The sequence below is a fragment of the Zonotrichia leucophrys genome, chromosome 3 (assembly GCF_028769735.1).
Source record: "Zonotrichia leucophrys gambelii isolate GWCS_2022_RI chromosome 3, RI_Zleu_2.0, whole genome shotgun sequence".
NCBI classification, from domain to species: Eukaryota; Metazoa; Chordata; class Aves; order Passeriformes; family Passerellidae; genus Zonotrichia; species Zonotrichia leucophrys.
This window is the reverse complement of record NC_088172.1, coordinates 60,341,303-60,359,083: the sequence shown is the minus strand read 5'-3', so window position 1 is coordinate 60,359,083 and position 17,781 is coordinate 60,341,303. Positions and strand designations below refer to the sequence as shown.

Here is a 17,781-nt window from a genome sequence, read left to right as displayed (position 1 = left end):
TACAAGCATACTTTCAACGCTTGGGCATATAATAAGTAAGACTGAATGCAGTCCCACTTCAGAGCAGTATTTATCAGAGCAGTACATTGGAGTACTTGATTTTATCATAATACATTGGAGTCAATAGTGAATAAGAATTTAAAAGTGAACAATTGAAAATTGAGGACGAGAGCAGAGAAAATAGATGGTTAATCTGCTGTCCTAATCTTTTTTCAAGTGTAGGTTACGATAGCAGTTCATTTTGGCCAAATCAAAGCCTCCATGTCTCCTCTTCCATTGCCCCGTCACACTTAGTGGCACTTTGTCTTTTGTGGTGAGCAATTCTGAATGTTCTTGAGTGTGCTACAATGCAAACAGTTGGTTGATTGTTGGGCCGAAGTATTGTTCTTATGCTACTTCTCTACTTCCATTCTTAGGAAAATTTTTTTGTTTCGTTTTGTTTTTGGTTTTTTTTTGTTGTTGTTAGCTCATGTCCTGAGGTCTTCTTTTACTCTCTTCTTTTTCTTTCTTTGTTTTGTTTCTTTGTGATGATGCTACTATATGCACTTTCAACTTAGATGTTTTATGTGTAGCATGTTGCTAGGTTTTCAGACTTTATTTTTTTGCAATGAACATTGATAATTTGCTTGTTGTTCTGAAGAACTGCCTCAAGAGCCATATACTGAATGTTAAGCTTACACTACCCGTTTAAAATTTTTAGTATCATTGTGCATATGATAAAGGTGATGGTCAGCCTGTCACCTCGAGAGATGTTTATATTTTGTGACTTTCTTTAGGTTAGTTCTCTTCAGAATGTCAGTCATTAAAAGATGCCTTTTCTCACTTGGAATTGCAAATAAATTGAGGGTTGAATTTGCATATATATTGCATATCTCTTTCAAAGAGAGTTTTTACAATTGTAAAAATTACGTCGTCAAATTGCATAGAGAAATTTTCTAAGTAAGCAGTTTGATTTGCATAATTCAAATTTTTCAGAGTCCAAACTTGTAGAAGAATTGTGTCAGTGTAAATGAAAAGAATTCCTGATGAGGAAGCTTCTTGTCTCAGCTTACATTTTCTGATGAATCAATAAGAAGGCAAACCCTCAGGTCCTGTCAGTAGTAGCTGATAACCTGGTGGTCTTGGGATGTGGCCTTCCAAGTGGGTGTTTTAGTTGGCTGCGTAGAGAAGTTAGGTCTTGACCTGTTTTCATGAAGGTTAGCTACTGTTCCTTCTTCCAAGGAAAGTTTACTGTAAGCTCACCAGTCGAGCCTATTCAGCTCTGAAAAATGTAGGAGTTACTGGGGAACAGGAAGACCAAGACAACACTGTAACAGAATGAGAATAGATGTGGAAATCTGAAATTTCGTTTCCTGATTTCCTTTCCCAGTGAGCGCTCTAACTGCAGAGCTATTGCCTTTCTTTGCCTCTCCTGGGATATAGTGTTGAATCCTGAGCGAAGTTTGATGGGATCAAGCATGATTTTTCTCTTTGGTTGAGGAGGCTGAAGTCATTTAATGGGAAATAAATGTTTCATGATTTTTGACAATTGAAGTGTTTTTAACTTCATTGTTGAGGCATATTGGTTCTCTAAAAAGAAAAAAACCCTTTGACTCAAGTAAAATGCTTATGTAACAAATTTAGTTCATGAGGATAAAGTGCTGCTTCAGCTATACCTTACAGTATTATGAAGGACTTGCTGGCTTTCAGCCTTGGAAAGCATCTGTGCTCACTAGTGCAGCCCAAGGCAGCACAAGTCAGGGGCCATGTTTAATCACTGCTCTGGTTCTGTCAGTGGCAAGACAGAGCTTTGTTACTGAACCTGTCCTCACAAGGTAAACCACTTTCCCCATTCTTAAAAGTATTGATTTCTTTATTTAAAAAGCTGCTTAAAATAAAGCAGTCTCCTGCTGATAAGAGCATTTTGAGGTAGTCTGGCTCTAGTTTCTCAAACTAAAACCTTGCTTCTACAATTAACTCTTTGTATGCAGAGGAGAACATGCAGTTGACTTTCTTTCATTTTAGAGGTACTATACTTACTATACTAGAATGATTAAACCTCCTGAATGGAAAAAAAAAAAAATTAATTCCTTCAACACACTTGAAACAGACTAAATGCCAAGAAATTACATACAAATTTGGACAAACTCTTTGGAGCTCTTAGCCTGGAAAACATTTCTAAGACATGGCATCTGGTCCTTTCTTATCCCAAGTAACATGAAATGGAATTCCTCTATGAATTTATCTTATTACATCTTGAATGGAATTATACTTTTTCCTCTCCTAATTCTTCAACTTCTTCACACTGAAAGAATGTCATCCAAAATGACTTGATGAGTAGGAACCTTCTCGTAACCACTGCTCTGTGTTTACTCCTGGCCCATTTATACTTGCCTGAGAACATGCCAACAATTCTGTTCTTCCCTTTTCAGTATAACTTTGAATTTTTATAGTTCTAGTGAAAAAAAATTTCAAGTTTATTATTAAAAAATATAGTTCTGCAAAATAGAGGCCTATTACATCATGGCTCAGTACAGGAACCAGCAGGCGTATGAGTACCAATGCACTCTCATGTAAGAAAGTTTAGAGGTACTGCTGAAATACTTCCTCCCTCTACTGCTACCCAATATTAGAGCATTGTGCTGATGTACTGCCTCACCTTTCCCACCTGACTGTGCTTTGGCTTTTTTCCTTGAGAATTTTCTAAATACTTCTGGTAAGATCTTTTCCTCCTTGATCCTCCCATTGCTAATTCATGCTTTTGCAGCCATGTGGGGTAAAGGTGCATACACCAATTGTTATTTCAACCCCATCTCCTATACATCTTTTAAGCCTTTCTCACAATGGCTGTTTTTGTTCTTTGAACTAGAAGCAGATAAACAGCTGATTAAAAACTGAAACAACTTTGAGCAGAAGGTTGTACCACCTGCATAGCTCCAGGTGCAATATAGCATGCGTTCAAGGTTGCATATTATATTCCTGCAGTGAGGGATTTACTAATATGTAATTCAGTCTGTGGCCCAGGGAACAAAACTGGGTCTCTCTATGTGAAAAACATGTGACCCCTTTTCTGAAAGGTCCAGGCCCACCAGAATGGCTTCTGATGATTGCTGCAGGTCTAACTCATGGCCCTACTTCTGGGTCCACCAGCCACATGGCATTTGCTAGGGGCCTTTCTCTGAGTATCTTCCAACGTTCATTTCCATTTTTAAAGATGAGCCAGATAGAATCTCCAGCTTGAGCAGTGAAGTGAATATTTTATATTAATTTATTACATAGTTGAAATGCAACGCTGTGGTAGCAGAGAATGAAAAGTTTTTAACGAAAAGCCCTCCTCCGTGCACACTGAGAGCTGTCTGGGAAGAGAGTGAGTTAAACTACTGCTCTGACTCTGTGATTCTAAGTGCTAGCATCTATAAGTGGTAAAATGTATATTGATTAGGTACCATCAGATCCTGCAGGCAGTTTGCCTCGCCCATGTGCAGATGCTCTGCACTTTTAAGAACCAGTGGAAAGTGCTGTGTAAGGACGTGTGGAAACAAGAACTCTTCTTGACATCATGCTTAGTGCGCTGGACTCAGACAGCTTGAAGCTTTCAGAGATGAGTCTGAATAAATAAGACTGGGATCATTTATTACTAGGACATGTATGTGATTTTTTTTTTCCCTCAAAAGAGATGCTTTAAAGACTAAATAGTGGAGTCTGAGCAAGGTGAAGGGGAAATTCCAGATGTATCCAAAACTTGATCACGGTAAGTGTATTCATTGACTGTACATACAGTGATATTTAGTAAAAATTGCCTCTGAAATGAAAAGATTAAAGGAGAAAAATTTGAATGTGGAAATCTAGGTTCGTGGATGATTGCTTTGTAATTATTAATACTACAAAACAAATCTCAATTTTTTTATTTGGACTATTTTGGTTTTTTTGCTGGAACAGGACTTCAGCATCACAGAAATGCATATTTCTTCAAGCAGTTCTAAAAATCATGCACATTTATGGCATTATCAGATTTGTAAGAGCAGAAATGAAGTGGGTTAGTATATTGACTGAAAAGGAGCTGAAGACAAAACACAAAGAGGATTAGGTTTTGGACCATAGCTTCAGTACATAGGTACTGAATTCAAATGATTTGTATCTTTTGAAGGGTATGAAAGTAGAGATGGGGTTAATCTTTTCCCTTTTAAAGTGTAATTTATGGGCTATCAACTTGCCATCCAGACTATCTTTCTGTCATGAGGGCATGAGGGTTTTTCATATTTTAAATAGCATTTATAAGCTTGCAAGTAATCTGAAAGTAGTATTGTTAAATACCTTGTTTATATGGATATGCTTTCATTATAGTGCAAGTCCATAGCATTTTTGAAAATCTACATTTACATCTATAAATTTCCGTTATATGAGGTGTCTAGTCTATTGTCCTTCTCTGTATTGAATACAAAACAAAGAAATCCCCCTGAAATGCAATGCAACCAAAAAATACTGTCTTTTAAACTCACAAACAAAGCTCCCATGCTGGGTTAAGAGTTTTTTACCAAGTTGTATGATGTTTTAATTTATAACGCCTTATATTTTATATGCTGTAAATTATATCAGCAGGAACATAGGTACTTCATATTTTCTTGCCTTCATAATGTGTACCATCTGTACAATAATTCTGAGCTCTTTGTTTGTTTTTTTTTAATACATCTTGATTCATGTAGACTTACCTCATTTCAAGGATCTGTTGCTAAATTATTCTATTATATCTTTCAAGAACTGGCATGGTGAAATGTCATGTCCAGGAACAGTTTAACTGTTTGTCCTCCTCATTTATGCTATGTCAACATTACCTAGTTGTAATTTGTTTTACTGCCCTATAACCCTACATGTAATCCTGTTGAAAGTCATCTGTGCTTAGTCAGTTAACCCTGTGCAGAGCATGTTCTTCCCTGTGTTCCCTGGACTGTAAAAGGTGGTAGAATGGGCAAGAAAAGAATTGTTCTGTTTTTTCTCAATGACTTTTTCAAGTCTTATTTTCCTTGGTGTTTTTTGAGATTTAAATGGTGCAGAAACATGACTTATAGCAAAATCCAGGACTTTTTCTTCACACAACATGTACAGGTAGAACTTCCTCTACCTCTTACTCAAACAGTATTGGAAATTGGGCACAAACTCAGAAACACATATCCTCTAAAAAGCTGGAAATAGACAAAGGGAAAGAATTAAGTGACACAAACGACTGAATTAATCAAGCCTTTTCAGATGTTCAAATAGAGTAGCATGGTAATGCTACTCTAATGGACGGGCTTTTCGAGGATCACAGAGTTCAGGGTTATGTAAAGAACCTGATGTTATTTTTTCATTAAGCTTTTTATCCATTTATTTTTACCTTTATCTAAAGTCAATGTATGGGTCTCGATTTTTGCCATGTTTTTTGTACTGGGAAGGTCTAATGAGCTTCCTCTGACCCTGAGGCACCCTCTGTAAAACAGGGTTTTCCTTTATTACCAGCATTTGTCTGTCCCAAGTATGTTGCTCCCAATAGAACATTTTTACTCTTACAGCAATTTATTTTTAGGCAAGTAGAAACTTAGTCACATAGAATAGTGATTATCCCAAAAATAAGCACTATTTTCTTCTTACTCCTGCATTTCTCTTTAAAGTTCATTATCTGTCAAATTAAAAAAAGTTTTAATCTGAAAATGAAATATGTACCAGCTTTTACTCAGTCAGTAGAATGAATGAAGTCCAATGAACACCATTTTTGTAAGAAGGTATTTCTGTGATATGACTGTATTTTCATTATGTGACTTGATGGTTTTTCTAGTTTTGTGCTACAATATTTGAATCTTTCCAGATAATTTGCTAGGTTACTTGTGCAATTGCTGTGAATGATCTCTATAGAATGTACAGTATTATAAATGTTTAATCACAAGCTGTGCATGCTGATGCAGACTAGGAGTCACAAGAATAACTGCTTGAATTGTGGTCATCTAAAATCTTGCTGTTAGCTTAAATAATAAGTTTGCCCTTGTTTTCATCAGAAACTCTGTGTCCTCCTTTTAATCAAAGACTCAAACTCAAAGCTGTTGATCAATAAGGATCTAATCTGATTTGAGCTCAGAGGACTAAGAACACCTTTAGCTGTTGGTTTGGAGTTTTTTTCTTTGTACTCCAAAAGAAAATCCACCTTTTTACCTGTTTTTCTAAAAATAGTAAAATGGAAAGGATAAAAATAGGGCTGCAAAGAGTGCATATATCAGTTTAATTACTGCTGAAATAATTCTGTTCATTTTCCTTGCTTGTGTGTTTGGTGTAAAGTGATTATGTATGATGTGGAAAGAAATATTTCCCTCCAAGTCATCAAAGTGGCCATATGTGACAAAGTGCAGTCATGATGGAGAGAATGTGTTATCGCTGTAAGAAAAGAAGTGGCAAAGAGCTCCTTACTCAAAAAAGTGCTGAACTGTATCTTAACATGTTGCTGGGTTGCAGAAAACCAAAAGCTTAATTTTCTGTTGTTCATGAACATAATTATTTTAATATAGATTTATCTTAAGTCTTTATCAGACTGAAGAGCATAAAACCAAGCCTGTCTTGATATAGGGGAGGTTGAGTTATTTGTACTGGAAACAAAAGCTTAGATATTTTGACCTTGTCTTTCTATATGAACTTTTCCACCATTTTTGTTTTTTTTTAATCACAGCAAGACCAGCTTTATACTTGGGCTGCAGTTAGCCAACCCACACATTCAACAGATTACATTGAAGGAAGCTTTCCAAGGAGAATTCCATCTGCGTGGCCTCCACCCAAACCTCCAGATGAAGAACAAAGGCTCAAAATTTCAGGAGAAGGTACAGTTCTTGGATATAGAGAAGATAAATGTATAGGATATAGGAGGCTGCTGTGTTTTAGAATCTGAAATATGAACTTAGTATCTTGGCTACTAACAAACACCTGGTTTTGAGAATCTTGGATTAACATCAGAAATAATGTCAGCTAGTATGAATCTAATAAAAAGTATTCACCAAAAATGCATTCTTTTTGTTAGCAACCAAGATGTGTACCTGGCATCTGTTAAATAATGGATTTTGCCAGGTGCTGTGATCTTTACTCTTTTCCAGTATACATACCTTCAGAGCTATGAGATATGAGTTCTTTTTTCTTCTTAAAAATATGAAAACTTCAGAAGCTGATTGGTGCTATACTGAAAGTTATTAGAGTGGTGTAAAGTATTCCTTTGTAGATTCAGCAGTCCTGTGCTGACAGAGGGGTAGAAAAAATGTATCTGAAAAAATAAAACAAGGACTTGTTTACAAGGTCAGTTTATCTTAAAATTTGTGAGGCTATGCTACCAGAATAATTTCTGCAGTCTTCTTCATGCTCTTTAAGAGGTCTATTGACACTGACAATTAAAACCAAATAACTACCTCCCTTGTAGATGACAAAGAAATTTAGAAGAGGATTTCAAGCCTGTTTTCTGTTAGTAGTGTTGACCCATAAATACCACAGGTTCCTGGAGGCTTTGCTTTCCATTAATTAGTATTCAGCAGCTCTCAAAACTGTAGACTGCATTCATCCCCATGCTTTCCATGGAGAGCCACTGGGCATTCACAATTTTTTCATTCCTTTCCACTCCTCCTTTTCGTTGCTCAGAGTTGAAGAGTTATTATTTTAACAGACATCTATGTATTATTTGTAGGCTTTGGGTGGAGTTAATTTCAGATTTGCTTCTCTTTGGGACTTCTCTGCCACTTCCTCTGGAACATGACTGAACTATTTCTTGCACAGACACCTTTTGCCATGGCAACATTTTACTTTTACTGGTATCACTTATTTCAGTGTTCACAAGCAAAACAAGCGATGCCAACAAAAATGCAATACTGCTGTATTTTTCTGTTTAATGCTATGCCTTTTACCAAAGGAATTCTATTGGAGATCAAGGAAACATTTCTGCATCCATCTCACTGATGCAATTGAGAGTGTGGAACACTGCAGTGCTGGATTGTTGAGCTAATCCAGGTTTTAACCCATGATCTCCTGTTTTATGCTGTATTCAATGGAAGTGCTGCCATATGTAGCAGTAGAATTCAATGCCATCTACTCTGAGAGTTGTGTTTCTCAGCTGGGAGCCTTACCTAATGGATGTGTGATCACACTATTTATGAACATACTGTGCACTTGAAGAACAAAAGGGTGAATTTCAAATTAAATTATTTTGAGGTTTTAGCCCAACAGAGGTTGGTGTAAGTCAACAAGAATTTAGTTTCTCTAAAATCTAGAAGAATGTTGATAACATAAAACATTTGGAAATTTAAAGATACACTTAGTGTATTTCTATCAAAAGATAGAATACTAAATGCTAATAATTTTAAAATGCATTAATTTTATATGTGATTTGTTTCCATCCTATGTTTTTCTGTTTATGGCGCCTACTACATGGATGTAACATTTACAGTAATTTTCTCTCCTTATCTCAGCTAGTGCCCTCTCAAAACAAACCTGCAAAAGTATTAAGTAATAGAGCTAGAAATAAATTGAAAAATTATGTATCGGGAGTTTTTCTAAGTTTAATAGAAGTAGTTCTTAAGATTTATTTGCTGAAATTTTGGTGTGATTTTTTCAATGTACAACATGGAAGAAAAGAAAAAGTTATAATTCTTTTGAATTCAACTCAGGCAGGTGAATAATTTAACTTTCTTTAATTGTTCACATGCTTGCCATTTGGAAGAACCTGGAGGTGAGTGATGTGCAACCTGAGCATAAACACCTTCCTCAAAATTTTTAACTAAATTATTTTGTGCATTTATGTCTTTGCAGTGTGTAGCAGACAAATATTTTTAAAAAGGCTTAAGTTATTATGTGCAGGGTAGCTGTATTTTTTATATATATAATTATTACTGTCTGGATTAAAGAGATCACCATTAGAAACAATAGTGCCTGAAGAAAACCATCCATTTTAGACAAAAGCATTTATTGAGAGAGGATGCAGCAGGATGTTTTTATAGAACTTTTGTTTTTATTATATACATTAGCATTAGAAAAGATAGTAGGACTTCAAGCTTTAAGTAAGGCAAGAGACAAAATTTTTCAAAGTCATTAATCATCTGTTTAGTATAGTTTGTATTTAATAGTGTTCCTGTATGCTCTGTATCATGTGAAGCATTGCTGGATGTGTGAAAAGGGCTGTTAGAGCGGTTGGGAGTTTTGGGGCAGTGGGTTTTGTCAGGTTAATTATTGTTGTTTGGTGGTTGGTATTTTAGGTTATTTATATTGTTGTTTGGTATTTTAGGTTGGTTATTTATTTAAAAACAGACTTTTGGAAATATCTAATATGAATTTGGGTTCAAGTCAGCAAATACTTATACTAAATGCATTTTTCAGTTCTGGATTCAGTTAAGGTTTTGGACAAAATGGGCCAACATCAACAGTAAGATCAATGTGTATGGGACTAATTTTCTGTTTGAACATCCAATCTCTTCCTGTCTCTTCTTATGGAATTTCACTCCACCATTATCACATCTCAGCACATTGCCCAAATCTAAAGTCAACAGGGTATTTGAATTCAATTATTTTAATTCTTTGCTGATGACACTACTCTACTTGACACACAGGAAAAGGCAAGTAAGCAGGCACTAGAGTCGAATCATCCCATCTCCCATGGGGCTGTTTAACCACTTGTGAAGACATTCACAGATTATCCAACTTCTGCAAAATGAAACAGTCTCAGACAACTAAATATCAGTCTGGGTTTACCTGAAATCCAAGTTAGTCTCTTAAAAAAAAAGTATATTAAAAAAACAAAAAAAAAAAAACAAACAAAAAAATTTGTTTGATTTGCTTTAAAGAAAAGGTTTCATTTCTCATACAGCACTCTTTTCCTGAATCTTTTTTTTTCCAACTGTGGTGGTAGTGTTTGGGTTTTTTTTTTTCATTTTACTTAACAAAAAGGATTGTTCTGCTGGAAGTGGGTTTTATTTCTAAATTTTGTCTCACTAACCTTAAAGTTAACTGCACAGATCACTGTGACTTCAGCTTATATTTAGAATCCTTTTTAGAAGGATAACATTTCTTTGGTAAAAATAAGCTAGATAATTCTGTCAAATTGTTTAATATTGATCAATAGATAGGAGCAGTCTGGTCCTGTTTTGTTAAGCATTTTTATGTAAGGGAGGTATGCTAATTTGAATGGCAGAAAACATTCAGTGTTGTGGGTGCATGTCTAATAATAGAAAATCAGCATAGAATAAATCTGTTGTGAGCAAAGATCAAACAGATACTAACATTTCTCTCAAACACAGAAAAATCTAAAATCTAAATGAATAGTTATTTATTGCTAGGTGCAGCTTATCCACAACCAGGTAAAATAATTGTGGTTTGTAAATTTTCAAGCCTTGTGACAAAACTCACACTTGCAATTAAACTTCTTCCTTCTGTGTCTCACTTCCCGACAGCTGGGATTGTCAGAAAGCTGTGAGGAGGCCAAGTGTCCAAAAATTATGAATCCCGAAGCTCTAGTTCACAGCTGTTTCACTCTTTCTGCAAATGGTCAAGAGATTTCCCTGTTGAATAGTGGTACCTTTAAACATACAGCAAAGACACCACACATATAATCTCTGGGCAGGTGTAGAGAAAAAATAATTCTGTTCTTGTTATGTGTAAATAACTGGGCCATGATCAGTAAAGACACACCATTAGCTGTAGCTCCTAAACTGATTAAAGATCTTTGCACGATGTAGCTGCTGTGGAGTTGTTTGATTGTTTGTTTTCCTTTTCCTGATTATTTCCTATTGGGCAAGGAAACTGAGACACAGTGTAGTTCTTTAAGGTCAGAAAAGTCATCTGGTTTTAAAATAAGAAATAGGATCTAGCCGTGGAGTGTCTTATGTTTTGATCTATTTTTAAGATATATATTAGTACCTATAGCACTGTGGAGTTTTCAAATTTCTGTGGTAGTGAAAGAAAGGAAAACATAGTTGGAAAGAGTCATCCATTTTAAGGACAGGCAATTTTTGGGATAATTTGGGAAGTGGGACAGTACCATTCTTTTATTTTTAACTTTATACTCCTTTCATGAATTTCTTAATGCTTATTTTTAAAGATCAGTCTTTTTTTATTTACAGAATATTAAAATCTGTATCTTCTTTTCAAATTCAGAGTTGAAATCTACAGTCCTAGAAACAGAGAAGCAAGAGGGTGGTGTTCAGCAGGCACAGGTAAGATTCTAACAGAAATTTTTTATCATTTTTTTAAAAGTGGGCAGGAAGCACTACTTCTTTTCAGATATTTTTGAAATAGTTTTGTGTACTAAATGTTCTGTATGAAAAAACTCCAAAGTGAGGGTGTTTTATATGCTCCACAGTGGATGCAGGTGTAAGGATTGAAGGTTCATGCCTGCCTAAAGTGATTATTACAAAATGTCATCTTCTACTCAAAACTAAGTTAACCCTATGATGGCATTAGTAAGGAATAGTTATAAAATATCTTATTATAATAGCTAATCTATAAAAGTGCATGAAAAAGATAGTGGCAGGGATTTTTTTATTGACTCTCTCCTCAAGCTTACAGCAGGGGTAGTATGTGAACAGGTTTAGAGGGCATGCTGAACTTAAAAAGGAGATAATGTAATGCTGGGACAATGGAGACAGTCTGGTCTGTCTTGTGAATAACACTATTCACTTGTTCTGGAAGTCATTAGAAGGAAGGCTAAGTCCTGAAATCTTGGTTTGAAACAAGCAGCAACCAAAAACTCTTGGAATCTCTTTTCTTCCTCCTCTGTTTCACAGCTTGTTTCTCTTGTTTCCTTCTTTGTGTTTGTTTTGGTTTTCTTTTATGGGGTGTTTTGTGTTTCTTTTGGTTTGCTGGGCGTTTTGTTGTGGGGTTTAAGGTTTTTTGGTAGGTTTTTTTTGGGTTTTGGTATTTGTTTTGGAGCTTTTTGTGTTATGACAGGACAATTCAAGCATCACTGTATCAGGCAGCATTTGTGAAAATGGTCAGTAATTTGCTTTTCAGGGAAAAATAAGGAATGTGAAGTTAAATGCATGCTACGGATCATTAGACATACAAATTTCATTTGGGCTTGATCACATATTTTGTGAGCCATGGGTGGGGAGAGTATGTGTACTAACTTTATGACTTGCCTTGTCAAACAACTGTAAAGAATTCTGCTAGTTGGTTATCTAAATTCTTCTAACTTCATAGTATGGAACATTTTAAAACTGCAGCTCATTAATTAAAATAATATTACAAAATAATACTTCATTCTGGTATTTTAAGTTTAACCTAAAGTGTATTTTTCTCATGATATTTTTATATTTCAGTCACCCAGGTTTCCCTAACAATGGTTTTAATTATTAATTATGGTATAGCCATTTTTCCCTATACTTCCAGGAAGTTATTGCATGAAAGGAATGGATTTACCCAGTCTCTTGTACTATAATTCATTGCAAGAAATTACCTATATAAATGGTTTTCTTATTGGAAATGTAATTAATTTAAATAGGTTTATGAATATGCAGTTATTTTACCTATTAAAAAAAAGTATTTTGAGAATTCCTATGAGAATGAAGTTTAACCAGGAGCTTTGAGCACTGCATGATCACTTGAATGGCATTTACTTGTGGTTGGGAGCTTTTCTTTATTTTTAGGACTAGCCAGGTATTTTGTCCAATCACTGAATTCCATTTGCTAGTGTTTAGGAGATCCCCATCTCTCTTTCTCTGTGGTGATCCCTTATGGCAGCAACTTCTTCCATTCTATACTATTATTCATCAATGACCTGCAGGACTAACAGGATCAACTGACTTATAGAAAGTGAAGTTTTTTGCTGTATTATGTCATCATCATTCTGGTTTATTTTAAAAATCAGGGTCCACAGTTTTTTTCTTTTGAGGAACTGTATGTGGATAAAATGTTGTCATATGTTTAAATTATTTCTGTAGCGATCAAAGCAGTCAAGCATATTCTATCTATCTATCATCTATCAGTATTTAACTACATCAATCTATAAAAACATCTAGAAAATAGCATGGCCATTATGTTTTTAGGTAAATCCTGTACTGCAATCAGATCATTCTTCATGTTATCTGTACATTTTTTAAGTGATGAACATGTTTTTATTAGAGATCTACCCTCTTGTGTGGTCTGCTGTTTTAATTTCTGAAAAAAGTAGGTGTTGGCTGAAGTTAGCCTTGCAGGTGATTTTTCTCTTTTCCTTTTCATACGTAAATGAGAGAGCTCTAGTTTAAAATTTGAATTGATCAACTAAGTCTTTTTACAGTCTTCCCTCTCCTTTCTCTGGGAAAACACATTTCCCGCATACTACTAATATAATTGAAGATTATTGGCCAGAACACAGTTGTAGCATGATGTGCTGATAAATTATCTCAGTTATGATAAACAATTAACAAAAAGAATCAGAATAACTTTAATTTAAAGGCACAAGTAATACAGCCTGGATTGTACACTTCATTGTCACTTGTAGGAGCTTCTTTATACATACCCTCTCCATTTCCTTATCTTTACAATAGTATATATAATCTGAATATTTTACAGCATAATTTCTGGACATTTTTTTAAGAGTGTTTTTTTGAGTCCAAAATATCTAATTTTTTCTAAATTACAGCTACAAAAACAAGGATGTGGGGGTGTGCTTGCTTTTAATACAGGAGTTGTTAGGCAGTGGAAAAGTAAGAAAAGTTGGCAGCCATTTCAAGTCCTAGTTTTAAAATGCCAAATAGCAACGATGTCTGCTTAGTCTTCCCAGTACGAACAGAGAATGTTTTGTTAGCCTTAACTCCTTTAGTGAAAGCAGAAGAGAAAAATTGAGCGTTCTAATGTAGAAACTCTAGATTCAAACCTGATATTTAAATTTGACAGCTGTACTTTGTGCAAGAGCCAATTTCTGTTCTGTTTGTACCCCTGATCTTTTGTACTATCTTCGTACTTTTCCGTACATTTTAACTTACTTTTCAGAGTAGCTTGATTTTGTTTCCATGGTAGGTAAAAATAGATTCTTAGCAAAAAGATGAAGAAAAAAAATCCTTTAATTGTAGGATGAGTACAGGTACACTAGGCTTTGGTGAGAAGTGGGACATTACAGAGCCAGAAACCTAAAGTTGTTCAAAAGGCACTTAAAAGTATTGTTTTATCTACCATATTATGAAATTATTTTAACTTTCTATGTTTGATCATTTGTGATGGGAGTCTATTCTGTGGACCACACAATTTTAAAAACAAAGCCCTTTTTACATTTATTTAATTGTCAGCATCCAGATATAATAAATACTTCATGCCACTTTATGCCTTATCTCTGTAATCCCACCTCAGGAGAGGAGGATTTGCCAAACTGTTGCAGTCTATAGCAGTTTGGTTATAAGATGGTTTAAATAGTCAGTGTAAACTCTATTTACATCAGAAAAGCTTGTCATCAAAAAATTCTTATGCTCATAATGTTTCTGTCTTAGCTTGGTTTGGTTCACCACATTTTACCCAACAAATAAATCCTCAACCAAAATGATATGCCCTTTTGGAATTCCAAGTACTTCCGCTGGTACTGAAACCAGACAAAATTTTGGCAGTTCTGAGGTGCTGAAGATGGGTTTCTACTGCACATTCTATTGGCACACTTTCCAGCAATATCATAGGGAGACAATGCTAATCTTAAAAAAATAAATTGTATGCCAGGTTTTGCCATCTTGAAGATACTTTCTGCCTAATAAAAACAGACTAGTGGACTGTATCTTTAGAATATTCCTAACCACCCCAATTTACTGGTAACTTCTCTCTCAGTAGGAACCTTTGTTCATATGCTAGTTTTTGACTATGATTTATTGTAATTCCTTAGGGCAATAGCTTAGTGAGATTTGAAACGTTCCAATTTTGACACTTAGTAATACAAGAAAAAAGGTTCTGAAATCCTTTAAGATAAACACATAATCAGTCTGTTTAAAAAGTATAAAACATTGGTGGGACTGGAATTTACTTTTCATTATTATAAAATGTCACCACTAGAATTTGTCTCAGAAACATGCATGCTGCCCAAACTCTCTCTTAAAGGAGGTTTCAGAGATTATTCTTTATAGGTGAAGGTAAGATAAAGAAGTAGACAAAAGATTAGTCTCAAACAGTGAAATACAAAAAAGAATTTTTAAAAAGGTGAGATTTTATAATCCTGCCTTAGACTGTTATGACACTTGTAGTCTGGTATAAAACCTGTTTTATTTTGGTATTACACAGTTTTTATCATAGACTAACTATAAACAAGACTAGTGAACCACTGGCTTCAACAGAAACCTGAGGAAAATTGGGAACTCTTTGTTGCCTCGCAAACAGCTCTGTGGCTGTGGCATTTTTAACACTGCCTGATTCTGCGTGTTCTTTCTTGAGATATTTATTAAGAAAAAAAAAGTGAAGAAGTGTCAGTCCCCTTCCATCCTTTTGCTTTTTGACAGGTTAGTTTTTGTAAGGGGGAAGAGAAGGCTTGAGGAAGCAATGAGCAGTTAGTCTAAAACAATTATTTTCCTACAAAGATATGACTGCCAGAGTTGTAGATTTCAGCAGGGAAAAATAAGTTACATACTTGGGTAAAAAAAATCCAACCAAAAATATGTATGACATATTCAAAAGGATCTGCTTATACGATTGTCTCATTGAGGAAATAAAGGATTATGACAGAAGTGAATATTTCTGGATTCCTTATGAATCAACTGAATAGAATTGTATTTCTTCTTTTAACAACGGTACCAATGTAAACTTTCTACAAAATCATGCCAGCATACCCAAATTTCAGAAAACAAAAAGTTAAAAAAATTCAGAAGTATTCCTCAGGCGTTTTTTATCTTGCAAAATGTAAAGCCAGATTTGTAATATAGTGATGGGGAGGAACTTACATTCTAATTGTAGGTCCTAGGTTAGAATTGGGATAGCTTAACTTTAAGCAGTTGAATTTCAGGAAGCAATGTAGGTAGATGGTGTTTTCTTGTTAGCATTCAGAGTAAATGATGTTTTATCAGAAACAAACAGAAAGGAAAAAAATTTTGTAGGAAATGAGGTGATACAAACCTAGCAAGAGCCTTTACTGCCAGGGTCATAGGAACTGCTGAAATGCAGAATGTTTTGCTTAGGCAGTAAATGGGAATTTAACTTTGTGGAACTCCAGGACAAGTTAAGTGTAAATCAAGTATTTTATGTTCACGTTCATGAAACATAATTTTATGCAGAAGTTTGAAATTTTATTGATGGAATTCTTAGGTTCTTAATATTGGAAGTTACTTTTCAGTTCAAACATGCTGCCATTTTCAGGTTTATTTTTTGGTTTGTTTTCAGAAAGTCTTACAAGCACAAATAGATGTTTTATTTCTTAAAACTGCAGCAGGTAAATTAACTAAACTTTTTGAAATATGAAGTGATATTCTCTGAGTTGAGGCCTTAACACAGCTTAAATAGAGACTGACTGTTCCAGTCTGTGCTGCTTCCCACATGGCTAGTAGCAACTTTGCAATTAAATACTGTCATCTGATGCTGGTGGGGTTTCTTTGGCCATAAAAGAAGGATGAGAAGACAAATAGAAATATCAGAAGAGAGGGAAGAAGTACTTATTTAGACAGTCTGAAGGACGCCCTAAATTCTGCTTACTCAGCCACTAGATGGCAGTTAAGTATTTTTGAACGGATTGCAAGGCACTCGCAACTAATTCCCAGGCGGTCCTGCAGACACCCTACAGTGCGTTTTTTTTGTCTCAGTCAAAGGAGTGGCTTTCTGCTAATTAATAACTTAGCCTTTAGAATGTACATACACTTGCCCTGTTTAATCAAACCAAGATTTAGCAATTTGAGCATCTCTCAAAGCAGATCCTCTACCTTCCCAACTCCTCAAAACACTAAATATTTAGAAAGCACTGCTTTGTCACTATTGTTTTGGTTAGTTAGTTGGGTTTTTTTAAACCAGTGAAATGAAAACATTTGGTTTGGTCTACCAGCCTCATGGATGACTTCCTTTAAAGTGATAATTAAAAAGTTATAAATGAATTAGTATCATTTAAGCAAATAGGTCAATATCCTGTTGAAGATAAAATTTGTTTCTTCAACCACAATAGTGAACTCATCTTCTATTTAGTTTTGATGAGGCAGAAGTTTAAAAAAAATAAAAGGGAAAAAATTGCATCGGACATAATTAATTGACAAAAACATGGAATATAAATCACAGACTACATATTTAAATGAAAAAACAGGAGTATAGAATGCCATGCCTGTGTGGTAGAAAAATGTAAGCAGTTAATTCTCAGAACAAATATTAGTGTTTTGTATTATATCCAGACTTCACAATACTTGGATTGACTTCTGTTATTTTGCTTGAAGGCAATGTTTGCCTTTTTAAAAGAAACAATACATTTTATTCTTTTCAGTGGAGTTACAATAACACATTTTTGCACTCTTCCTCCTAGTCGTGGTGAGACTAAAATTTGTTTTCTCTCATCTGTGTTCTTCGTGTCAAGATGAAGTTTTACTTCTGTGCTCATTTTAGTTTCAAAGATTCTTTATTCTCTTTTTCTACTTTTATTGAGACAGACATATATCATAGATCTGAAACACATAAAAATCATAGCACAGTTCAGTGTTGAGTGGAACATTAGGAGGTCATGATGTACAAACTCTTTTCCACTAATGCCCTCCTCCAAGCAAGGTTAGCTTTCATGTTTGGTGGTTTTTCTCAGGACTTTGCTCATCTCTGAGCAAGGGTATGAGGTAATGGTAGTATGTATTTCCTGCTTTGCCTAGTCAGTGGTAAAATGGTAAGTCTTGATCTGTTTCTGATGCATTG

At 34.9% G+C, this 17,781-nt stretch overlaps 1 protein-coding gene across 2 annotated transcripts in view; it reads left to right on the top strand.

The window, feature by feature from the left end:
* Window positions 1-17,781, top strand: part of FMN2 (formin 2) — a 155,910-nt gene that overhangs the window by 25,978 nt on the left and 112,151 nt on the right. For both annotated transcript variants that reach the window (XM_064708441.1, XM_064708442.1), the window contains 2 exons: window positions 6,668-6,815; window positions 11,119-11,177. In XM_064708441.1, the coding sequence (XP_064564511.1) occupies window positions 6,668-6,815; window positions 11,119-11,177 (207 nt within the window). The remainder of the gene's footprint in view (window positions 1-6,667; window positions 6,816-11,118; window positions 11,178-17,781) is intronic.